This window comes from Centropristis striata, chromosome 20 (assembly GCF_030273125.1).
Source record: "Centropristis striata isolate RG_2023a ecotype Rhode Island chromosome 20, C.striata_1.0, whole genome shotgun sequence".
Classification (NCBI taxonomy): Eukaryota; Metazoa; Chordata; class Actinopteri; order Perciformes; family Serranidae; genus Centropristis; species Centropristis striata.
The window spans coordinates 9,146,072-9,172,224 of record NC_081536.1 but is presented as its reverse complement, the minus strand read 5'-3'; the positions used below and the strand labels follow the sequence as shown (position 1 = coordinate 9,172,224).

Sequence of the window (26,153 nt, the reverse complement as noted above, 5' to 3'; positions counted from 1 at the left end):
CTGACTCTTTATCGTAGTAAGCTTTTCATAACAGCAACAGAGAGATGCAAAGAGGAAAAAAACATGAAAATGTTTGGGAGTATCTCGGTGGGAGGGATTCTTGCTGCTGCAGGAAATCTAGGTGGCGTGCAGAGCTCAGAGGCTGAACTTTCCGAGAGCGCAGATAAAGAGACGGGAGCGCATCTTTGTGTCAGACACCTGATGAGCATCCGCCAAACTCTTCAAACAAGCGGAACTTCATACGAGATATTTGTTCTTTACTTCTGGATTTTATCGAAGCACTATATAAAAAGGGAACCTTCTAAGTCTTGGAGAAAGAGTATTACTTTATTATTACTGGACTTTTAGAGATGGCTCTGTCTTTTCGACGCAGGTGTTTTCTTTTGCTGTGTTTGACAGCTATTCAGAGTGGTCATGCTGCCGTTCAGGTAAGAGCAATAACACCTTACATTAGCTTCCCTTAAAGATTTGCCAATCTTGGCAAACTGGCTCAATAATGTGTTCCTAAGAAATCTCAAAATCTGAGAACAAACCATATTTGGGATCTATTCATAAATGTGAGGAAAAGTAATCCATTTTAATATTTTGATCCTATTATGCACGAAAAGTCGCCCCAATCAGTAATATTGACTTTCTTTTCTCTTCTCTCTCTTTTTTTTATTATTATTATTTTTTTTAGCAATTTATCCAGTTGTGGTTGTGTGTAGCTATGTGTCATTTTCAAGTTTTGCAACATTTGATGATGATAGTCTATAGTTTTCACTGGAGGATATATATATATTTTTGCTTTTCTCAAAAACTTCCTTTGTAGCATCCGGATATGAATCCTCTCTTGTCTTGTCAGCTTGTGGCATTTCCCCTTAGCCTGGAGCAGGTAAAAAGAGCAGAACTACTGCATATGTCCAAACTCTGTGCACATTGAATTTTAATGCAATGAAGCGAGTTGTTATTGTACAAAGCCCTTCAAATGCCAGTGCAGGAATTTAAGGTATGCTGCACAGAGAAATTGTTCCAATGAGCATGTGATTAATAAACCCTCCTGAAAGGATTAGAGGCACTTTCTCTGAGGAACTTTGCAATGGCTTGACAAGCTTTCTTCCATAACTGCAAGTGGTACCCATGTTATTTGAAATCTGCTCATTCAAACTATCCAATGAGCATGTGCCTCCCTGCCACCATGCAAAATATACAGAGGAACAGCATTTTGGACTAAGGTCCCACTGACATCTGCCAGACAGCTTTTGTCCAGCTGTGTCTGCCACTGGAGTTGTGATAGGGGCAAGGGAGAGAAGAAGAGAGATGGTGGGCCGAGAATATCTCACTGTGAGTGCACTGTGGTCTAATGGAAAATAGTAGAAAAGCAAATAAAGGTTAAAATAAAAGAAAGCATGGTTACTGTAGCATCCAAGTACAGTAAAAACATGTTACATAATGTCTTTTAATATCAATGAAAACTCTTTGTAACCATAACAACCATGTGCCCACCAATGAGATGGTTTTAGTTTCAATTACATCATGCTCCACAGCTGCACATTAATGTTTATTCACAGCTCATGTTCTATATTTTATGATCGTTAAACTGAGGTAACTCTTTTTCTTGTTGGAAAGTCATTGCATTTTAAAATGTTGTGCCAGGGCTCTTTTATAACTCTTAATTCTGCTCATAGTGCTCTTGCTTTATCTGCAGACGTGCATGGATAAGCACCAGGTGGTTGGGGTGCTTCGACAAATGGAGAAATTTCTGAAAGGCCAGGAGATGCGATTTACAGAGGGCCTCAGGATCATGAAGTCAAAGCTGGCAACGCTTCAGAACTCTGTCTCCAAGTTACCTCAAGCTGACCAGTCCGCTGGTGAGTAATAAACAGACAGCAACACATAATAGTACACATCAGTGACATCACTGATTGGTTTATGGACTACTGTGTTGAACATGGATGTGTAAAGAGCACTGGATACAGTGTGGTGCCCCGTTCACTTGTAGTAAAGTTGCTCAGTGGAACATGAAGCCAAAAAAGCTTGTGTGTATTAAATTATCTTCCACATCTATGGGCCCATAGAGCAGGCACATTGTCGTTTTCTTTAACCTTGCCTCACAACCGCTCTGTCTCTCTGTTGCTTACATGAATGGAGAAAAGAAATAACTCTGGGTTTGGCTGTGAGTGGATTTCACAACTCAACTCATAGGACTGCTTAAGTGTAAAAAAATAAAATAAAAATCATCCACCAGTTGAGAAGCTATTTTGTTTTGAAGCTGTCATGGAACATGCTTTTTGTCTATCATTCTCTGCTTATTTGACCATCTGACATAAATGTTGTGCAGAGAAATACTATGATTTACTGAAGGTATTTAGTATTTGTGCAATGTTTGTGTTATCTTAAAAAGTAGCTATGGTAGAAGTCTTCAAGTTTACAATTTAAGTACAATTGAGCCATTTGATTTTAAAGTGATTAAAATGAATTTGCGGATGCCATTCTGATATTTTGTTATAGTAACTGTATGAAATTGATTTTGATTTTGTTATTTTCGTCATATAATACACATTCTTTAGGTGTTAGGTGTAAGATTAACACAACATGATAGCAGGCAGACAAAAATACAGAGAGATATTATTATATTTGCTCCACTGATCATATAAACACACAGTATATGATTGGCTGTAAAAATATAAATTGGATTTGGATTATGCATTTATTGTCACAGAAAAAGACTATACTGAATGAATGTCATTTAATTGACAATCCATGTGGTATTAAGTTTCATGTGCATGCATGATGTGACTTACTGAATGACAGTTCACACTTAAAGGCACAAGATTCCAAAGGATCACATTTAAAACATTTTGGGAACATTCAATTGTTTGAAGTCAATCTTCAAACAGTTTTTTGACAATAGAGAGCCAGATATTTTATTATGGGATTATATATTCATCCAACACTGGAGGACATCTCAGTTCCAGAGCTGGGTACTTGACAGGGGAAGTGGATTTGTGGAATTGTGTTGTTTGGCAGCAGACACTGAGACCAATTTGTTCGCGATGGACCAGTGCAGTCCATAACTCTGGAGAGTACTTGGCAAGACAGGAGGAAGCTGATATTTTACATTTATACCAATAAAGGCCAAACAACATGAAAAGACAAAAGTGAAAAGATTGTACCACCTGCTTTAAATGCCCAGATGGGAATGAAAATCCTATTACTATGAATAAAAGTAATTAAATACAAATCAAATACACTCTTGACTCAGATATATAGTTACAGTAAATTATTTAGTATGTTAAGATTAGATTTTGATTTTTGCTTGGTGGTTGCTAATGCTCAGCCAAAACTCACAAGTTAGCCTAGCTTAGAACATAAACACAACACATTTTCATGTGTCTTTTATGTGTCAAATCCAATGGGTTGAGCTGTAAGGGAAATGCATGATTATTGACTTTTGTGCGCCCAGACATAATTTTTCAAGAAAGAATTCTGGCATCTGGGAAACAATTTATTCCCCCACCCCAGCATCAATCTTAAAATCGAAGCGGTCAGAAAACAACACAATGGGCTTTCACTATTCTACAAACCAAGCTGGACATGATGGCGATCTGGCCATACAAGATTGATTTATCTTACACTATTGTAAGTGGCCTGGCCGTGATTTTCACTTGAGGTTAAAAGAATAGGAAGCAATTTCTCCTAGTTGGATGAGGCATAAATTCCCATTAAAGTAAAAAATGCAATTTATTCACAATGTTATGTAATGTAATTATGTTGCGTATTATACATGCAGTAAACTTTCCAGAGTATGCAACACAGGCTTACATTTGGCTACTGGTGAAATTCTAACTCATAAAAATGGCCAGAGCTGCGCTTCTTGACTGTAAATGAGGCATTCGAAGCGTCCTCTCCCATGAAGGCTCTGCACTGCTCGGTGACACGTGTATATCCCCAGGCAGAGAATGCCAGAGGATGTCGGGAGGCTTACTCCACATGTGACCAGGCTTCCTCTCGTGCTCTCTTTCTCTCTCCCACAGCTCCCACCACCTGCCCCTCTCTTGAAGCCCCTGCTCATGGAACCAAGTTTGGCTCAAAGTATTTTGTCGGACATGAGGTCCATTTCACTTGTTCCCAGGGTTACCATCTCGTCGGTTCTGCCACCCGCGTGTGCCGGGACAACGGCACCTGGACTGGCATCAGTGCCATCTGTAAAGGTGAGATGCAGGAATTTCAGTCCTATTACCCTGCCACAAATCCTCATTTTTAATCATGTGTGAGACCATAGTGACATTCGATTCAGGTGAGGAAAGCAGTCTCAGGAGCTTTTCAGCCCCATGCCTTTCACAAATATCCATTACTGTTCTGATTTGGTGGAATGTTCTGGTCCAAGAACTGCTATGTCTGTGCATTATACTCTGTTGAGCAGAAATCCCGGCACCAATTTAGGGCGACCTTGGCTCAGCAGTGTCTGAATGCCAGAATGAAAGAGACATCAGCCCAGAAGCCAAACTGAGCTCCTCACACACACACACACACACACACACACACACACACACACACACACACACACACACACACACACACACAGATAACAGGCAAAGAAAAGAGGCATTCTTTGGAGTGGCTGCAGCTCCTCGGCGTACTGAATGAAGCCCTCGTTAAAATGGCATTAAATGTCTCTGAACACAGAAAAACACCTGTACTGCATTCCACTGTGGGGTGCCTTACCCTCCAGGTTTCTACTCCTCATGAACAGCAATGGTTGGACTACTGTAAGATAAACCCTATGTCTCTTGCTCATGTTTCCCTGGTTCTTTGACAGGAGTCCCACTGGACGGGGTTAAGTCCAGACATTATACCCACACCATGGTCTGATAGCACAGAAGTATGCTAAGCATGCTATTGATAGCCCCTTCAGCTTGTGCTGGTGGCACCCTTCCAAAAATTCCAAGTGGCGCGCTCAGTTGAACATGTGCATACGTTTATTGACATTCATGGTTAAAACAACACAAGAAGGTTTGACTCTGCACAGTATTATCCCTGTTCATGTTTTTCAGCCCAGCATAAGAGGTCTAAATTTAGTCATGCCTAAAAAGCAGTATTGACAGAGTGTGAAAACTTTAAAGTTAAGAAGAGTTTAAAAATATCTTGCAGAGTGAAGTGGGCCTTTTCATGTTATGGCCCTGTGGTGGCCCCTGGGGAAGCCAAATAAACATTAAAGGGATTGGTTGTCTTCCAGTATACTGTGGCCTCAGAGAGCAGAGGCTGCTTCATAATTTGAACATCTGCACAACTCTCAGAGCTGACTAGAAACAAAGATAATTAGGCATGATGTACTATTTTCCTACTGTACATTTTTTTGTTGTCAACAGTTTGCATTTTTAAGCATATTACAGTATTTCTGTTACAAGTGATATTAAGATTTTTTACAGCTTTATCATCTTCTTGGACGGCACTGTTTGAAGATTAATTAATCCATATGCGACAAATAAGACAATAAGAAAATTAATTAATATGTACTTTATACAAACTGAGATGTCACCAGTATGTATTCAGTATGTACAAGTATTTACCAAGCTCATTTTGCATCATAATATTGGCCAATACCAACACCAATGTAGCGTTACTCACAGTCAAAGGCATTTGCAGTCATACCAATTTGCACATGTTCAAGTGGAGGCTGTTAAAGAACTAACAAAGAAGCATGAATGAAGTGTGCATGAAAACATGATAAGAATTGCTTTAAAAGTTTTATTGGGAAGTTATTGAGAAGCAAGGTACGTCATTGCTGTTTTGCAGGAAGAAAACACCTTCACATTTTCAAAACAACAAAGACATTCATGCATTTTCCCTATATACTATAAAAATATGAGTAAAACTCTGTATATGTCCATATAGAATAACACCAACATTTTAAACTTTGAAGATGCATATGGATTTTATTGAATTAGACTTTAATAGTCATCCCCATTAGATTTCATTTCCAAAATAGCTACTACGTTTCCACAAATGGAACAAATAAAAGGGTGTCACTGACTTTCTGTGCCCATAATGACAGTACCAGTCTCTCATTCGTAAGTATCAGTTATCAAACTGGGTGGACACTCATTGCTGCTCCATGGATGGATGGTAGGCACGAAAGGCTTCCAGAGGCTTTTTCATTTTTAGTGGTTTTGTTTTCTTCCAGGACCTGATCTTGCCATCACTTTGAGCTCTGCTGTTTGATACATTTGGCTGCAGATGATTTCATCCACCATTTTATTTAATTTTTCTAAATATTTTATTCTGAAACATGTATCAAGAGTCTAATCTCATTTGTTTTGTCAAGGTTTAAGAGAAGCAGTGTTGGAAAAAGTCCTCAGATCCTTTACTTGAATAAAATTATTAATACCACACTGTGAAAATACTCCATGTAAAAAATCTAGCATTTAAAATCTTACTCTAGTAAAAGTATTTATTATCAGCAAAATGTTCTCTTTCAGTGTTTATTATATATGTTTTTGGCCTAATGCGAGGATGCATGAGGAACTGTGAAATGTGTATGTCGGAAGTGGCTCCAAAAGTGCAACTGTTGTGCCATCAGAATGGGAAAATAATTGAAACAGAAGAAGCTGCAAGTTTCTGAAAAAGTTGATCGCATAGAAAAATCTCTCATACACCCACAGATATAAGTGAGTGTGCAAGTAATCCCTGCCAAAATGGAGGTACCTGTGTGGAAGGTGTCAACCAGTACAAATGCACCTGCCCGCAGAACTGGAGTGGCTCTCACTGTCAACACCAAACCCAGACAGGTCGGTACCAAAAATGTGTGAGACTATAGTCTGTGATCTACTACTGTACCTGTTTACAATGTGTTCATCTCCAGATCAAATGTTAGCACAGACCTTTAACCTTTACTTTCTACCCTGATGCAGCACCACCTGAGTGGAGTGTTATGAATGACCCAGCGTTCAGCCGGAGACCTCGCTGTGCCCAAGTGAACCGAGCCCAACACTGCAGCTGTGATGCAGGCTTCCACATGAGTGGCACCTCTGACAACAGTATCTGTCAGGGTGAGCTGTAATTACTTAATTGATCCCTGTGGGGAAATTCTCTTTTTACTGCTCCTCCTCACAGGGGAGCAAGGTCAGCTACAGATCAGTTCCCCCGAGCTGGTGCCCTGCTGAATGACATCACAGCAGGGAAAAATAGCAGATGTTTGAGGAATTTTACTGCTGAAAAGATCACTGAACATAAGACATTTATTATATCAGGATAAACCCCTTTGGAGGTATCATCATGTTTTCAAGAGGGGCCCAAACAAACACTTGTGAATAGGAATGGAAAACAGAACAGTACAAGATGCAATGTTATATGACACAACAATGACAAAATAAACAACCAAAAAAAACCCCAACAAACGAAATTACTAAGAGAAAGGGGAAACAAAAGAGTACAACCTCAGACTAGACACAATCAGCAATTAGCATTCTGGTAAACAAATTCAGCTTAGTCCATGATTGGTACTATAACTTGAGTCTCTTTCCAACATTAAATTTGAAACAATGTCTGGAGTGATACATAACATTAACACCAAAATGTACTTTTTTAATGACATGATCAACGTTTGATATTGAGGCATATTCAGAGTCAATCTACAAACCTAATATCACAAGTTAAAACCAAAAAGTTGAATATGAAGTTGAGGTTCTGTCTCCCACAGAGGAAGCATTGAAAAGGTTTTTGTTTTATCAAGCAGTAATTTGTTAGAATATTAAAATTGAATTGTAGACCTCTTGATTTTGTGATATGGAAGCTTTTGATATCTATATCATAGTATCATCAGCATATAGGTGTATACAGGATTCAGAATAAAAAGGAGCGGGAGGTCATTAATAGAAATAGAGAATAAAAGTGGCCCTAAAGCAGAGCCTTGAGGCACACCTCTACCGAATGAGCAAATCTGATTAAACCAAAGCAATGCATTTTATAAACAAATCTTTTACCCCCTCTAGTGATTAATGTGGTTACAAATGAGAGTAATCTGTGGAGCCAGTCTGTGAAAAACAAAATAATCCTCTCAAGAGGTCACAAGCTGATTAGCATCCATTTAGGTCATAGTTCAGATCCTTTAAGATGTAATTAGTTGAGTAACATTAACAAGAGTAACATAACATAAGTGTTTTTTTATGCAGTTGCTTTAAATGTGGTAACGTTCAAGATGCTCAAAGGGCAAAACAACATACTTTGATTCCTCGGAGTATGTTTAAAACTGCATGAGATTACCTATATCGAAAACATCTCCCCTCTCTTATTCACTTTCACATGCGTAATGACCTGGTCAGGGGATGCATGTTTAAGACATATTCTTTGTCTGTTTCTTGACAGATGTAAATGAGTGTGAAGTGTACCGGCTGGAAGCTGGGGGGAAGCTGTGCATCCACGAATGTGTGAATGTCCCGGGCTCGTACCACTGCTCCTGCCCCAGTGGCTACAAGTTGCTCCCAGACGGGCGGAGCTGTGAGGGTGAGTGACAAGAGGGAACAGAGGACAAAGGCTCATTCACAGAGCCCAGGCTTGGCTGCAGATCTGGCTGGGTATGTAACTCCACAGAGGAATACCTGTGACTTAAAAAGACGAGGAGCCTTGAGCGGCGAGCTTTTAGTTTCTGCAGAGGTGTCTGTCGGCCCCAAACCCCGTTACCACCTTCATTTGCACCCCTGAAGCTTACAATGCTTGCCAGCGGAATGAATGACCTCACCGTTTCCCAGCAGAAAGGGATCTTTAGGACATGAGGCGTTTGTGGGAGACTAAACTAAAAAACCAAATAAACAATCACAGCACCCCCAGCTCTGACTGTGGTAACCAGGAAGCAGGGAGTCAGTCTGGCAAGTCTCTCTCCGCGATTCTCATTCTTACATGCCTCTGCTGTTTTGTCTTCCAGATGTGGACGAATGTTTAAGCCAGCAGCACAACTGTAGCCGAGGGACAACTTGTATCAACATGGGGGGAGGCTTTCAATGTGTCAACCCAGAGTGTCCCCGTTCTCATGGCAACATCAGCTACGTCAAGACATCTTCCTTGTAAGTGGATACACCCCAATGTGACCTGTTTGCTTTTTTTCGTCATTTATTTTGTCAGTGAAAAGCAGTAGAAAAGAACTTCCACGTGTCAGCAGGAAATTGTCATTAACTTCCAAATGACCCTGTGCATACAAAACCAGATCCAACCACGAGACACTAATGCACTCCTGGTGGACATTTGGACTTGAAATAGCAAGAGAAGCCCAAACAAAACTGATCACTGCTGTGTCCAGGTGTGCCAGTAATCCATGCCAGTGGAACAACAATTACAGGTTAAAAAACATGTATAAACTGTCACAGAAGACGTGCATTTGAGCAAGGTGTTACAGCCTCAGAGTTCTCCAGCTGAACTACGTAAAGGGAAATTCAGGTTTTATGCAACCTGGGACTTTGTTTTGGCTCCATTGCTATTGGTAAGAAATTACATAAAACTCACCATGGTAACTGCTGAGATCTGGCAACACAGCCATCACACTAACTGCCAAGTTAACCAAACTTTATTTGGAAGAGAAATCGAAGGCTGCCTATGAAACCATTACTGAAACAATTATAAACATTCATCACAGTTAAACCAACCTCCTGGTTCTACTTTCTGTGATTGTTCTGAAAAAACAACAAAGTTCCAGTGCACACCAGGATAATATTAAAAATGAATCAAATTGCTGAAAAATGTGTTTTTGTTATCACACTAACAAATATATATTTCAGGAAAAAAACAGTAGCCCCATGTGAATGGATGTATCTTACAAACTACAAAGAGCACAATCAAGTATTTGTTATCTATGAACTCATAGCAAGTTGAATACCAAAGAAATGCACATATAATGCAGTGCAAAAAATACTATGGAAGACATAGTATTGGACGCAGGAACTTTGTTTTTTTACTTAGTTTGGTTTACCTTGCAGCAGCCAGAACAGAAGCACTGCTGTGCACAGGATGTTTTCAGTTTTTTAAAATGTGGCTTAACTGTTTACTGTTGTTTAAAACCTTAAAAATCTCATCGTCCGACTAGTCGAGTTTTGGAAGTTATTGTTATAGCTGTATCACAGAAAATCAAATCATTCCTGAAAAAGAACATGCATGCTGAGCAGAACTTCACGAGATGACTATTTTATTTCATTTTAATTCCATGTAGAACATCTGTGTCCTGGACTAATGTTTGGAGACCTCCATCTCCCTATTTGCCCGTCATCAGCAAGCTGCCTCATTTAAGAGCATGAAACAAAGCTCTGTCTGCTTCAACTGAACCATCAATGTGGTAAAATACTGCTCCATTGCCAGCAAAGGGGATGAATAAACATTTGGAAAAAGCACTTGTAACAAGGGAGAAAGCAGGGAATCGAGTAAGACAGTAGCTGTGTCCCTATTGCATACTTAATAATTTAATAACATAATAATGCTGTGCAGGTTTGGAGACTACAGTGTACAGAGATGGAGGTTTGGAAGTACTGCCCAGAACACAGAAAAGAAGTTCACAGCTTGCTATGATCCAAGACTTCAGGGTACATGACCTCATATGTACTGTATGTATGCGTGTCACTTCTCTTTAGTCACAAAGAAACACTTATAAACACTTTCCCACCGGGAGAGATTAATTATGTAATCGTTTTCTCAGTGACAAAATGGCTGCATTACATGACAACTGCCTAACACACAGAGAGTGGAAAAAACATTTACCACTTTGTCTGTCCTGCTCCTGCTCAAGTGCGAAATATGTAATTTTGCTGCTGCTAGGGGTCGCTCAATCAAAACAATAACAAAAGATTGAGTTTGGTGATTTTGTGAAGTAGCATGGGATCATGGGAGGAGTTTATCCTTTATGAGGTTTTCACCATAGGCCGAATTCTCTGCAGAGGTTTCTTTCATTCAAAACAAACAGATCCAGTTTCACATTAAAAATCAGTTTTTCTGTTATGCTGTTCGGCAGACAAAGGACATCCCAGAGGGGCTGGGAGTTTAACTGCTGCAAACATCTGCTCATTTTTTTATCTGTCAAGAATAAATCACATTGTCACAATCATTTCATGGAAAGAGGTATGCCCAAAACTGGATAAAAAGACAAATTATGAAAACTCTGATGTGCGAAAAGGAACATGACGCCATTGACAGGCAACCACATAAACAGGGTTGTTTTGTCAATTAAAATCGCAGATTTGAAAATCTGTTGGAAACATTTGGTATAATGTAAGTTCCCAACTGAAGCTGTTTTTTTAGACATTTTCATGTGGAAACGTTTTAACATTTGCTGCATTTCTGTCCTGCAGTCAGTGTGAGAGAAACCCGTGCCCAATGGACAGCCGCTCCTGCCACCTGGCCCCTAAGACCGTCTCCTTCCACTACCTGTCTTTGACCTCCAACCTGCAGACTCCTGCAACGCTTTTCCGTATGGCGACCGCTGCAGCCCCGGGGCGCACCGGCCCTGACAGCCTGCGCTTCGGCATTGTGGGCGGAAACTCCCGAGGGATCTTTGTCATGCAGCGTTCAGACAGACAAACTGGTGAGCTGATATTGGTCCAGCAGCTGCGCGGGCCGCAGGAGATCAGCGTCGATGTGGACATGTCTGAGTACAGTGACCGCACCTTTCAGGCCAAACATGTGGCCAGAGTTAACATTCTGGTTTCACCTTATAACTTCTGAGAGCGAGCTGGGGAAGGAGGAACACTAGAGACAGAAAGGTGAAGAAGAAGAAGGAGAAGAGTGTAAGGGGCACTGAGTTTACTGATACTGTTACTTCATCCCCTATCAGAAATTAATTTGTCTAAGTCGCAGGTCAGCATTTGTTCAGTGGCCAAATATCCAAAAGAGAAAGAGAGTGACAAGCCAATATTTAACAGTTATATTATAAATAACAATATATGGCAAAACAGATCTTAGATGCTTTAAGTAGTGTCACTTTGAGCTTTGACTGATGATGTTTGACTGTGTTTGAATGCATGAAAACTAAACAAAAGCATGAATGTTTTGGGAGAGATGGAGAGCTGTTTTTGACATTGCTGTTGCTTTATGTTTGTATTTTGATGTCCATCATAGATCATGTCTGTGTAGCTCAGGGTCTGGCCCCGGGGCTGATGCACTGCCCACGCTTCATCGATGATAAATCCCTGTAAGACATTAGTGCTCCTGTGGCTCTAATTTATTGGAAATATTATTGCTGGTTTTTACATTGTAACATACTGTACGCCACATGTTTATCTTCCATCATATATTGTATATTTGTTTTTCTTTTGTACTAGCTTGCCTTGTTTAAGGCACCATCCATTATACTAAGGGAGTTTTTTTAAACAGTAGATGCAGTACTGTACCTGGACATATTTCCACTGTTACTCATATTCTGTATGTTACCCAGAAATCATTATATTCTACATCAAAGATCATTTGGCAAGCTTGCAAATGCACTACACAATTTATATGGAATTTTAATTGTCTCTGCATAACTGAAATAAAGTCTAACATTTCAGTATTTGTTAGAACTACCTCACTTGACGCTGAGCAGTGTGCTATTAAATGTCCTTGTGGCAGTGCATGTTTTCATACTACATCCAACATGAGTGAATTTTAATTAGCGAAATTCAAACCAATGCACAGTTGATGAATGAACGCTGGATGGCTATAAAAAGTTCTCTGACTGAATGGATGAAAGGTTAGAGAGGAGGAATGTGTATTTTATAATACAGCCCCTGGAGCTCAAGTTCACAGACAATGCAAGCCAAGACAGCATTTCCCACGTCTCGGAAACAAAAGGACTTTCACAGTATTTCTTTTTGACTTTAATACAAGGAACTGTCACATTTTGAAAAACACATCTTAGTGTGCTACTTGTTAGAGAAAGAAGAGACTAATGTTCACCACATGTGTTCTGTTAACTTCCTTCACTCTGTCCCCCTCTCACGTCTCCATCCAGGGGTTTACATTGCAATAAAAGGGGCCAGAAGAGCTGCATGCTTCCAGGAGAAAGTGGATGGTGAGAATCAAAACACATGACGGTACATGCTGCTCTGAAAACGACAATGTGCCTTAATGGCAGCACACGTAATTTCCTTCAGTAACCACAGCAGGAGGACTCACATTGTAGCCTTTGTTTCAGGCTGGTGCTCGGGCTGTTTGATGTTCACATGTTTCATCCATTGTGAAGCGGAAGGACATATTGCCAGGGACAATTGGAGAGCGCTGAGCTACATAACACAAGCCATTTGCTGCTGTGTAATGATAAAAATATACAGTAAGGTCCTTGAGGTGAAGCCAGCACAGAGTGTGGTTTACACTTGTTTTGCATCAGACTCACAGAAACGTGGGGACTCTAGTGCTCTTCCAAGTGTCCCTCTTACTGCTTATGGACAAAATTATATACACATAGAAACAAAATAAAAATAAATAACAAATAAATGGCATCTAAAGGGATATCATTTTGAAAATGAATGTATACTTGATAGTTATCAGGACTGAAGTTGGTTAAAACATTCAACTCCATGAAAAATATTTTTATGGCAGTACTCTGACATTGATATATAATCCTCTAAGGCTATGAGCAATTTATTTAAAGTGAGACACAAGGGTTAATTGTCAATACTGAACTGCTGGTTGAAATAAATAAATAAATGTCAGTAAAATAGTGAGCTATACACTATCCTCCTAAAACACATTTTGTATTTGCCTACACACGCACAAAACCATAAGTCATTTTGAAGTGAAACAGCAGCAACCCTGTAAATCTATAAATCTCCATCAGAACAGAAAAGAGGCACGTGCGTGGCTGGTGGGTTAGTCCAGAATGAAAGGTATTGTAGAGGAATTTCTGTACTTTCATTATCCAGGAAAGGGGAGGGGTCGCATGTGGATCATCTTTCATGTGGGATAAATGTTTGGAAGAAATCCAGAAATATGTGAGCCTGTTTCTGAAAAGAACGTCCTGTTGCTTTTAGTCTCTCTGACTTTGAAGTGGCAGATTATTGTAAATTATTACACTTTGTTTTTTTTTTATGTTTGAGTCAAATATCATACTGTTTTATTATCAGCCTGGACGGGAAGCATATCTGATGGATTCACAAGAAAACTGTTGTAAAAAATGAATTCATGTAACAGGTTGCTCAGATGGAGGAACCAGGTCTCTCTGGCTCTGGGCCCACAGGGCTCCTGTTTATGTCCACAAAGTGATCATGATGGTTTTATTGGCGATTTCCTAATTATATAGTTGCACTTGAGGTATTATGGGTCTTAATGGTTGGTATTTTAGACCCAAATAGTGCAGGAAAATGGTACAAACAAGTCCAACAACTGGTATAAAGTGATGTCCATGCTGGATAATAACCTCATTTAAGTCTGATGCAGCAAAATCACAACAGTAGTAAAATATGTATTTTTATTGCCAAATTAATACTGAAAATCATAGACCAGGAAACAAACATTCTCCTGTGTTTGATTAATATTTAATCTGAGTGTACACACTTCCCGAGAAGGAAGAAAGAAGAAAACTGCTGGTATGAAAAGCCCAGTTCTTCGTGACACTCATGAAAATAAAGAAAGAAAAAAAAAGACAAGTCATTTTATCCAGACACCTCTCCACCTGTGGAATTATGAAATAACAGGAATCAGCCAAATCCCATCTGTACAAATAATCGAGGTCCACTGCAGGTGTCTGCAGTTTTATATAACAGAAGGACAGCTTGCCATAATAAGCACAATTATTCCAGGTTTCCAACCAATAAAAAAACAGTGACATTATGCTAAACTCATAACTTATCTAATGTGTCATAATATGGGATGTCCTAGACAGACAAGTCCTGCTGTTAAATTTACACACATGTAATGAAAGACGACTCCAAAATTACACTGACAAAAACACTGGGGCAGACATTTTCAGAAACAGAAAGAATATTAAGACTTATTTGACAGGACATGAATGTTATTAAGGTGTCTGTGAAAACTCTAGTTTTTTTTATCAGCAAAGAAAAGAAAAGCAATAAGAAACAAGCTGCAGTTTGTTGTTTGTCTATAACATTGTGAGATTATTCAGGGCCCAATGCATTAAAAAAAATGGAAGCACACACTGTAAACACACTTGAGAGTAAACATGGGAGAACACTCTTTAACAACGTATAAGTACACTTGAGACACAAATAAATAATAAAATTAGCATACAAACAGCATATTGCTCCTTACTTCAGAAGACAAAAAACCTGCCTACCCACACACACATACAGTAGATTCAAAACATGACTGAAAATCCCCAAATCTACACCACTGAGCCCAGTTACATTTTAATTCAAATTGTACAAATCACTTGTTTGTGCTTCATCCCTCCTCACACGCATTCACAAACGAATACTGAGGATGCCGGAGACGTGAACGACATCTTCAAACATATTGTTCTCAATTACCTGAACAGATGAGGCCTCATACAACAACTACATGTAGGCACAGCTTTGATCTTCAAAGTGCATAACAGCAAATGTCCTATTCAAAGTGTTTGAAGTTCTTTTCATCTCAAATTTAAACATTGGCAAAGAAAACGAAAAGAAGAAGTGTGCGTCACATGAAAAATACATACAGTTTACCCAACTTCACAATTATATATTTATACATAAAGAAAAATCTCTGTCTCTCTTCTGGCTGCAAAAATAGCTTAGACTAATCATTCTTGGTGTTAATTACTGAGAGAAAAGGCTTTTTAATTATTTTCTCATTATAAATAAGCTTTTTTCTTTTCTTAACAACCATCCAATAACATCTGCAAAAAGACACTTAACAAGTATGTTTTTGCATGAGGCCCACTGTTCTTAATTCTCTGACAAAAATAAATTCACAAGAACATAACAGGAATAAATACAGCACTTAATATAAAATAAAACATTCTCTTTGGAAAGAAAGGCTCGAAACTGATCAGAATCAGGGACATAGTGAACCAGTTGGTCAGTGAAAAGACAGTTTTCCTCTGTTAGAGTCCTTTGCTCTTGAGAAGTGGAGGAAGTGAGCGGAGCTGCCCCTTAATTGTAGCCTGCACCACGCTGTGAAGAAGAAGCGGTGCAGGAAGATCACCTGAAAAACTAAATGGCACTCCACCATCACCATCACCACCACTACTCGAGACAGAGTAGTGGGACAGCTGCTATGTTCTTCCTCCACATGTGGAAATGTTTTGCCTCACTCCAGCTTTGACATCTCGTATCTGGTCGTCATGATTTCCTATGAAATGATACACAAATATTAACTTAACACTTTGCCCAGGCAATCAAGTTGGAAAACCAGAAAACCACTGTTATTACCTATTATTCTCTGGACGCAATGTACCATTCGCTGAGTTACTGTTACCTTGCCTGTCAAGCTTTCCACTCTGGCAGAGCACATGTGCAGTTCACAATAACAGTGGCAACTGAACCACCCAAAATTCGTAGAAATTTCTTAAATATTTGGTCCTGAATTTCAGACAGAGGTAGACCAAAGCAGGCTTCTCATTTAGGGCAGGGAAGTTCGACTTTGCTAGATGAAATGGGATTTTCTCTTTCTTATGAGTTACTGTAGTTAATGTACACATGACCACACAGCCGGGATATAGTGTTGTACTACAGTGCCAAGTAAAGCCAAACCATGGTGGCTACATCTACCTCTTATATGCAGTCGATTATCATGATACATTACTACTGCATAAGCTCTGGAAAAAGCATCTTGTCCCTCTAGGTTGCAGAGAATGCTTGTAAGCAAAAAGGTAGCTTATTGTAAGACAGAGTGCAGTTACTATTTAAATGCATGAGTATTGCTCTTATTACAGGGCCATGTGCAAGAAATCCAAAGCCTGACAGGGCTGCTGTGCTGACTTACAATCGCTAAGCTATGACTGGAAAGGCCTTGTCCAGGGGAGGGGGTTTAGTAAGTGCTTTATTTCAATGTAGGTATGAACAAAAACATTTTTTTTTAAAGTCCTATTTTTTTAAAGTCCTACTGGTGTTTCCCCAGCAGGTACATTTTTTTTAAAGTCGTATTGGTCCCCATATTGCCACTAAAGCAGCTCCCGAACATAATCAAGCAATCTTACTGTTCACTGTCTTACTGTACTCTTACTGTTTTTGGACAGTTACACATCCCCACAGATCTAAACCAGCCGTCTCTGGTTAAAGAAATAAGGTGTGTCAGCCCTGTTATTATATTTATTTATAGAGTCTAAAGTAAGTCGTACCTCATCTGAGTCGAGCAGGACTGGCAGAGCTCTGCAGTTACAAACAGGATCAAAGAGAGACAGTTAGAATCACATTTATCTCATATATGAAAAAACACCTTGCTGGATTAATAAATATACATATTTGATATGATGCTTACACATCAGTCAGAGAGTTAGGAATGTTGTCCTCCACCCACTTCAAGTCGTCCTCCTGGACAAGTGGAGAAAGAGGATGAAAAAAGTAAACACTGCCATCTGCTGAAATTTGTGACAATTGTACAGCTGCTATTCCTGAACCTGGGCAGCTTTTCTTATCATAGATGCTTTTTTTTTTAATAAACCACACTGAATTAAAGTATTCAAAACAGAAATATTCCAAACCAAGTGTGCTGTTGTGTTACTCACAGGGTTTGTTTCTGCAGGCTTCGCTGAGCCGTTCGACTCGTTTTTAGAGACTCTCAACTTTATGCCATCAGCTATGAAGAAAAAAAGATATATATAACAATCCTTTTCAACAATCTGAATATTTAGTGTTCTGGGTAAAAGAAATGTTACCATACAGAGGTTTGTAGAGGCGATGAACTCCTCAATCTCCTCATCATCAGAGTCATCGATGAGAGGAGTGAACGCGTACCTGTGAATATTGCAATTAAGTGATCAATAAAAATAAATAAAAAATTCAAGTTCAGCTCATGTTGGAGACTTTAGCAGTCAATGTACAACTTGCCTTTGGTTGTTTGCAGACGGTCTCCATAGAAACATAATTACGAACAGAATGACTGAGAACAAAAACCTCCAGAAAGCATCTTCCACCCACAACTCAATCCAGTCCTTTAGACAAAAACAGTTCCAAATATCAATTAAATGTAATTATATTTTTTCTTTCACATCACTGCTGAATATGCCAAACTATACTCACAGACTGGCAATCTGCGAGGCGGAACTTTTTTGCTGTCCAACCCATGAAAATAATGGAAGCTGCAGGAGGAAAAGGCAAAGTTTTAGTTGGTTTTCTGGGGATACTCTACTGTGTGCATTGGGATTTTGATTTCTATATTTCTATTTTTCATGGATAAAAATAAAAATAACTAAAAATCGTGAGTGCTGACAGAGTGTAGTATTATGATGTGTGTGATTGTACCACTTACCAATGACAGCAAATATTAGTGTGTTTGTAAAGTGTCTGTAGAGAGACAACTTGACAGGGTTTCTCCTCAGCTTCAGAGTCTTGATGGTTTGTGCCAGGCTGACAAAGATGTTAGTGGCAGTCAAGGTAAACGTATGGCAGACATCATATAGAAACCATTACAAATGAATCAAAGGGACTTTCTAACATTTACATGTGAGTATGTACGAACTCTTTCCTCCAGACACCTGGTTGCATTTAAATAAAATGTACAGTGCTCACTTAACTTCCCCACTATAACTAAGCAAATGAATGTGAAATGAATGTAGTTGATGTCAGAAATCTCTCTGTTGCTAAATCGTGGCACTCTGGTGAAAGAGGAAGTTAACATTTAAAGTGCCACTATCCAGTCCTAACTAGGTGTATCTAATGATGTGGACTACTGTAATATATGTGTATGATTGTATTTTAAATGTTGGCAACTGGTGTTAAAACATTCCTTTCATTAACAATTTCTCAATTAATGTAGCAGGTAATGTATTATACATTTCCTTTATCAATATTACCCTCGTGAAACCCATAGTTCTTCATTCTTTAACAGGGCCACCTCTAATGATGTGTTCACACCAAACACCAAGCAAAGTTTTTGCACGACTCAATAAAATACAAAGTAAAGTGCAAAGAAGCAATTTTGTGGTGAGCAATTTTAAAGATTTGCATCCTCTGTGGGAAATTCATGTGATACTTTTTCGCAAAAGCCTCGAACATCTTGACAGTGAATATCTCCACCACCTCCTCCAGTGTGTCCAACCTGGCTCCAACCACAGAACCAGCTCTTTAGACCAGTCTGTCCAACTGCCTTGCATCTCTGTGTCTGATGCTGCCTCCCCAGCAGACTGCAGCATAAAACAACACACTTGCCACTACAGACTGATAAAACAAGGTGAGTAACACAAGGTGAAAATTGCTTCATGTTTGGTGTGAATACAGCATACAGTGGCTGGACATGCTCACTTCAGCCAGTTCAGACTAAGACTGTCCATTGATGGAAACATGGCAAAATGTCATTGTGCAAAAAAATTAACAGTCAAAACGCAGGATTTCAAGAGCAGTTAATTCATCAACTGGAATTTCAGTAGAAGATGAATAATGAAAAATTAATCTTTCAGAGATGCAGTATATCTCTAAGTGCTTTCACTGCTAATTATCAGAAAGAGGAAGAAGACAGTTGCAGATAAACCTTTCCTGGTCTAATCTGGCCTCATGTGAAGGAGGAGAGGAGCAGAGGGGAACCACACAGGGAAAGGTTGTGGGTGCACAAAAGGATATCCACCAGCATAGAGAGGAGTCAAGCAGAGCCAGGGGAATGTTGGCCAGCAGGGCCAAGTCAGAGTCTTTCGCCTAGAAGGGAGGATAGAGCAGGAATGGAGGGACCAAGGAAGAGGAGGAGGATGTAGATCAAAGGTAGGATGGGAGATATAAAGGCAGCACAGCCAGTAAATTATAGATCCATTCACCAAAAGCCAAAGAAGAAAACACCAAATCATCCAACCCAAAAGCCAAGCGATCTGTGAGTATCTTGGGCTCAATGAATTAACAAATACACTTTGTTGTTACATGATGGTATAATAATTATCGGTATTATCAGTGCTGCTGAGGAGTACACTGGAAGGATATGAACCAGATGGCGCCGGAGTCAAACACAGCCAAAACAATAGCTGTAATCAGAGCAGGGCCATTGTCTCGACCCTTGATTTTTGGACCCCAAACAAATCAGGAAAATAGACAAATTGTGATGTCAGTTTTACTTCAAAACACAATCCGACAACAACCACAAAGCTTTAATACTGTAGATTTTTTTCATATCAGGTTATTAACAACTAAGCAGTAGTGAAACAATGAGTCGACTCATTGATCTGCAGATACTTTCAATCATCGAATACAAACACTAGCTGGTTAGCAAAAAAATTGAAACCATTTACTTTCCTCTGATTCAAATTGTTATCAATATTTTGTTGTTTTTTATTACTGTTGGTTTGATTAAACAAGCTTTTTTTTAAAAAAAGTATGTGTGGCATTTGTTACTTTTTAAATTTGAATAGACTGCACTCAATTTAAAAAAAAAAAAATCAACAAAATTGGAAAACACAACTCACCCCAGTAATCCTCAGGACACCTTCAATGCTAGCAAAGGCAAAGTAGAGAATGCCGAGACCCACAACTCTGTGCATTACTTGCCCAAGTCTAGGCCTAAAAAACAAACAAACAAACAGAAAATAAAACTGTTAACCGTCTGAACCCCACAACTGAGAACTCCCTACTAGCCATGATTGTGCTGTTTCCATAGAAGTACTATTAATATGTACTGCAGTGACAAACAAGTGACGGGAGCAAGGAACACCCTGACACTGCTTTGGGTTCAGAGGGTTCATTGCCTTATTTTGTTTGTACAGTAATTCAGGGTTTTTCAATCAACAAACAGAAGCTGTGTGTTCAAATATGCTGACATACTTAACAATTCCATAGCCAAGGCTGACGATGATGACAAGCAATCGAGCCAAAGTCCTCTTGAGGGCAGAGACCAGCTCGGCAAAGATCAACAAGCCTGGAGCTGAAGGTAGCAGAAACAGGGGGAAATCATTTACAAAATCAAACATCTTACCATCTCACATATGAAAAAGGTGATCTGTGTACACTCACAGGCGGAGCCGACAGCATTTGTGTTTTCATATTCGGCGCAGAAGACAGCCTTCTCCACCATCCCCAGAAATATGACCCCTGCTATCCAGAACTGGATCCTCAGCAGATCCTTCCAGTAGCACGCTGCCCAGATAAACCACAGCAGGGCGTACAGGATGTACACTATGCACATCACCATGTAGAACTACAGACAGACAGTGACGGATTAGTCTACATAAACACATATGGGAGCAGTTGTTCTTCATTAGCTGGAGACCAAAAAGGAAAACACAGAAAAATGGACAGTTCGTCCAAAAACATCTTGTTTTTCTCTTCAGAGTACGGACGTTCAGCTTCAGCGTAACTTGCTAAGGTTTGGAATCAAATGTTGCTGGGAAGTTTATAAAATGTGGGCTGTGGAAACTGGGCTGACCAGAGCTACAACTGTGGAGAACTGTCCTTTAAAGCAGGAGACAAATCTTTTGAATCCATAATAATAATAATAATAATAATAATAATAATGAACATGCACAAACTAAAAAAAGGAATATACAACCATCCATTAGAGCCAGGAAAGAATCGTGGATACATGATATTATTTGACATATTTTGCAAATGGGTCATTCTCACATAAATTTAAAAAAAAGAGATTTCTCAAGCTATCTACTTACAATCATGAGAGGCCATTCTGTGATAGAAATGTAGCCGTGGCTGCCTTTCATCACCACGTTAACTAGAAAGACAAAAATCCAGACATTAGACAAATTTTTCTCAACACATAAGAACTTGTTTTTGGTGGTGACAAATTTTGAATTCTTAAAGTTCGGCGTCAGGTTTAAAACAACTTCACATTTATGAGGTAGCTTCTGATCAGGTCAGCGCGATCACCTCTGCCTCCAAAAAAATAAACAACATGGTGAAAGCCAGAGTGTAATTATCTGTTTGAAAAAATCTCACCTGTTAGATTCCAGTTGGCATCCGGTTTATTAGACACAATCTTAACAACCAGCAGGTAAGGCCCGTCCTTCCACGTGGTTGCTATGACGTTTTCTTGGATGTTTACACTGCCGTTCTTCGCACTGCTGCTGTCATATTCCTCCGTCATCCATCTGGTTTCATTCTCATCCTGCAGTATTACAGAATTGATGCATTTTAATAACTTTTAAAAAATCTTTTAATACACTAATAGAAACAGATTACGAGCCGATTATTGTGTTATTTTGCAATGATGTTTTCTTACAGGCACTTCACCCTCAACAGGTGGACTGACTGGACGTGGATCTGCCTTGGCTTTCTGAAAAACACACACACAGTTAGCAAATGCTAAGAGATAATAAATGTGCGTGACTATGCTGACAAGTGAAATCGAACAAACTTACTCTGAGCATTGGAAAGGATCGCAGTGCATTGTTACACGTTATGGGACTGTGTTTATGTTCAATGCACTCTCCTTGCCCGAGGGGATTTGGATCCAGGCCCTCCCCACGATTAAGAGGTGTTCTCTCATACATTTCCTTCAGACAAGGACACAATTCAGCATTCAGAAACAATCACCTCTAGATAGACTGACTGATAACTAGTATGACTGTAGTCGTTTGTACTTACTTCAATATTGTTGAATTCATTGTGACAGGGGTAGTATTTTAAATACCAGTGAATAGAGAAGGTCATCTCCTCAGGACAGCTAAAAGGCACAACTGAAAGACCAAAGTGATGATAAATACAAGGGACAACAAGGGACACATTTTGTGATTGGTCATTAAAACATTTTCAATGTCTTACCTTTCATTTCAATGTTGGTGTCTTTATACATGGATTTCCTTAACAGCAGTGGTCGTGAGGTCTGCAGGATCGATAAAAACAAGTTTGGGAGATAGAGAGCAACATAGGATTATTCTTGTCATTGGTCAATATATAATTAGTTTGAGATGATTCATCATTTAGGCCCTGAAAGGCTGCACAAAACATTTGATTTATTTTTTTGTTATCATTCTGATGTTAACTTGTAAAATACACACATCAGGACAAACTTTATTGCATTTTGAATATAGTAAAATTGCATTCAATTACATTCTGTCTGTAGCCACTATTTTGTCTGATATGAACTTAGCTGTTAACTCTCTGTATGTACCTGTCCAACACTTCAGTTCATGGCAGGCCACCTTGAGCACTGAGCAAATTCCAACTTGGTTCACTTGGTTCAAACCCAGGCTATACCCATTTATTTTTTATGAAAAAAAGAAAAAAAACATGTTGGTCACTTGAAACAGAAACTTTGTTGTCCCGAGGTGTGAATGTGTACTTTTCTCTCTGTGGTCTATAACAGAGCGGTGACCTCTCCAGGTTGCACCATGCCTCTCAGCTCACCCTATACTGCAACTAGATACCGAGACATCAACAGAAGAAACCTGAAACTTCTCAACACTTAAATTATTGATCAAGGCTTTCTAGTTCTCCTTGGGTAGCGTCTGGGAGCTGTGCCTGATAAACAAGAGAAAGACTCCACTGTACATGTACAGTTGAGCTCATAAGTTTACATACCCTGGCAGAATTTATGGTTACTATTCCACTTCTGTTTTTTTAAAGTTGTATTTACTATGCAAATGCCACAAAGCATCCCGCCTACAATATGCCAAACAGCACAGAGACGAGCCTCAAAACTTCTGGAACAAAGTAATTTGGAGTGATGAGACCAAAATTGAACTTTTTGAGAGTCAACAAGGCCTATGATGAAAGGTACACCATTCCTACTGTGAAACACAGAGGTGGATCGCTGATGTTTTGGGGATATGTGAGTTACAAAGGCACAGGAAACTCGGTTAAATTTGATGGCAGGATGAATGCAGCATGTTATCAGAAAATACTGGAGGAAAATTTACACTCATCAGCCCGGAAGCTGCGCATGGGATGTACTTGAACGTTCCAAAATGACAACAATCCAAAACAGAAGACCAAGTCTACCTGTCATTGGCTGCAGCAGAATAAAGTGAAGGTGTGGAGTGGCCATCTCAGTCTCCTGACCTCAGTATCATTGAGCAACTCTGGGGAGATCTCAAATGTACAGTTCTTGCAAGACAAGAAAGGCCCAAGAATTTACAGGAACTGGAGGCTTTTTGCTAAGAAAAATGAACAGCTTTACCATCTGAGAAAATAAAGAGCCTCATATACAACTACCACAAAAGACTTCAAGCAGCCATTGATATTAAAGGGGACAATACATGGTATTAAGAACTGGGGTATGTAAACTTTTGATCAGGATCTTTTGGGTAGTTTCTGTTGTCATTATGATTTGAAAAGAGTAAACACAGTTGTTTGACAATAAATGGCTTCACCCAACCACTAACCATGAGTGAAAGTAAAGTTTTTGTGTCATCATTCATATTCTCTGAAAAAGGGCCAAGAAACCATAAATTCTGCCAGTGTATGTAAACTTATGAGCACAACTGTAGATGACTGTAAATCAACTATCAGGGTGTGTTCTCATGTTGATTACGACAATTAAATGTTTGAAATTGGTCATAGAGGACCAAAGACCAATATATATAACATGTTTTTTCTCGGGAACTCCCATAAATAGCAGAGTAACTGGACAGCTGTCTCAGATAAGCTGAAGCCAGCTAGTTAGCCGATGGCTAACCTTAAAGTACATATTAGCCCTTCTCCACAAGGCTAATGCTAATTAGCTAACAACATACGCGGTTCTTTCGGTAGGAGCACTGTTTCCAAATCTACTAAGAACAGCAAGTCGCAGTTAAGGATAGTCAACGTGATAGCATTAAAGCAGGACAGATTACCGACTGTCCCCACACTCACAGCTGATAGCGAGCATAACAAGGCTATTGTAGCTAATGGGAGCTAGCCGGTGCTGCAGTTATCCAGTGTTTTCAGTCACATACTCACATTTACAACTGTGATTTTCCAAAGTCCTGGTTCTGGTGCTGCAGCAGCCTCATTTATACCGATGAGGAGAACTACAAAAAGGACTGCCCATGGATTAAAAAGTCCTCTGGTCGGACAGATCCACGTCCTCATCCTGACTGCAGCAGCCATGTCGGTGTGGGAGTGGACACTTCCCTGCAGGAGGCTCCGTGACCAGCCGGAGGACGTTACCTGCTCAGTTACACCTGCCCCTGTCCCAGCGTGGAGTTTGACAGTTTTTATTTACTTATTATTATTAAAGACGAACAAAGTATTATGCGGACATGACTACTAGACCATCAGCTTTCCTGTCAAGCTTTGTTTCAACACACTGGGTAAAGCACTGCACTCATGCTCTCATTTTAGAGCAGCAGCCGCACTAGCGCTCTTAAAAACCGATTGCGCGTATACATCACTGTGTACGGTAGCAATCGATTGCGGTGTGTATATTGTGACCACGTTTGCATAGTTTGGCCGCAGTACACCTACATGACCCACATCAAAGTGCAGTATGTCGGCAGAAAGGGGAACTTGTTGTTCCGTATCAGATAAACTTAAAACGTGGTGACCTAGTTCAGGAAACTGAACACTTCCAATGTTCACAACTGATGTTTCTCTCCTCTTTTTAATGAATATAGTTTAAAACACTATTTTTAACCTAAGTATTTCCACCAGAAGGATATGGTGCTATTGACACTGCAAAAATACAACTTAAGTCTATTCATATACAAACAAATATATGGCATACCCGTAATCTACATACTGTGCATTATCCTATGTGCATGTACATATTCTATGTACAGTTATTGTCAATTCTGATCTATGCAATTCCAGTTCCTGTGTGTGTGTGTGTGTGTGTGTGTATCAGCTGATCTGGATTATATAAGTATTTTAGTGCAGTTCTTTTGATAGCATATGTCCCCATTATTGTAGCTGCTTTTTTTTAATTTCTTTTATTTTTTTTACTGTTACTCGGTGGTGGAAAGTGACTACATGCATTTACTCAAGTCCTGTACTAAAGTACATTTTTGAGGGACTTGAACTTTAGTATTTCCATTTTTAGCTACTTTATAATACAACTCTTCTAACAACACAGAGGAAAATATTGTATGCTACTTTTTTCTTCTTCTTCTTCTTTTAACATTTATTTGATAAATATAGTTACTTTGCAGAATCAGATTCACAATATAAAATATAATCAACTAATAAATGATGTTTTATAATTATAGATTAAGCTAC

The 26,153-nt window shown here is 39.3% G+C and overlaps 2 protein-coding genes across 3 annotated transcripts; one reads left to right on the top strand and one right to left on the bottom strand.

The window, feature by feature from the left end:
* Positions 1 to 155: 155 nt before the first annotated feature.
* Positions 156 to 12,933, top strand: LOC131993503 (fibulin-7). 2 transcript variants are annotated; one of them, XM_059359446.1, is made up of 9 exons: positions 156 to 428; positions 1,688 to 1,734; positions 1,824 to 1,850; positions 4,017 to 4,193; positions 6,645 to 6,770; positions 6,894 to 7,031; positions 8,347 to 8,484; positions 8,903 to 9,041; positions 11,307 to 12,933. In XM_059359446.1, exons 1-9 carry the CDS (start codon positions 415 to 417, stop codon positions 11,677 to 11,679), a joined length of 1,179 nt encoding a protein of 392 aa, XP_059215429.1. In that variant the 5' UTR covers positions 156 to 414; the 3' UTR covers positions 11,680 to 12,933. The 2 variants fall into 2 exon arrangements, with proteins under 2 accessions (XP_059215429.1, XP_059215428.1); XM_059359445.1 differs by having other exon boundaries at positions 1,688 to 1,850.
* Positions 12,934 to 14,384: 1,451 nt separating this feature from the next.
* Positions 14,385 to 25,215, bottom strand: tmem87b (transmembrane protein 87B). Its single transcript, XM_059359674.1, has 19 exons — positions 24,897 to 25,215; positions 22,779 to 22,839; positions 22,602 to 22,693; positions 22,376 to 22,510; positions 22,237 to 22,290; positions 21,954 to 22,122; positions 21,668 to 21,729; positions 21,018 to 21,201; positions 20,829 to 20,928; positions 20,474 to 20,567; positions 19,647 to 19,718; positions 18,340 to 18,448; positions 18,111 to 18,169; positions 17,919 to 18,022; positions 17,752 to 17,825; positions 17,597 to 17,667; positions 17,350 to 17,402; positions 17,210 to 17,240; positions 14,385 to 16,221 (listed from the first exon to the last, which is right to left on the bottom strand). Exons 1-19 carry the CDS (start codon positions 25,044 to 25,046, stop codon positions 16,180 to 16,182), a joined length of 1,716 nt encoding a protein of 571 aa, XP_059215657.1. The 5' UTR covers positions 25,047 to 25,215; the 3' UTR covers positions 14,385 to 16,179.
* Between the last annotated feature and the right edge of the window lie 938 nt (positions 25,216 to 26,153).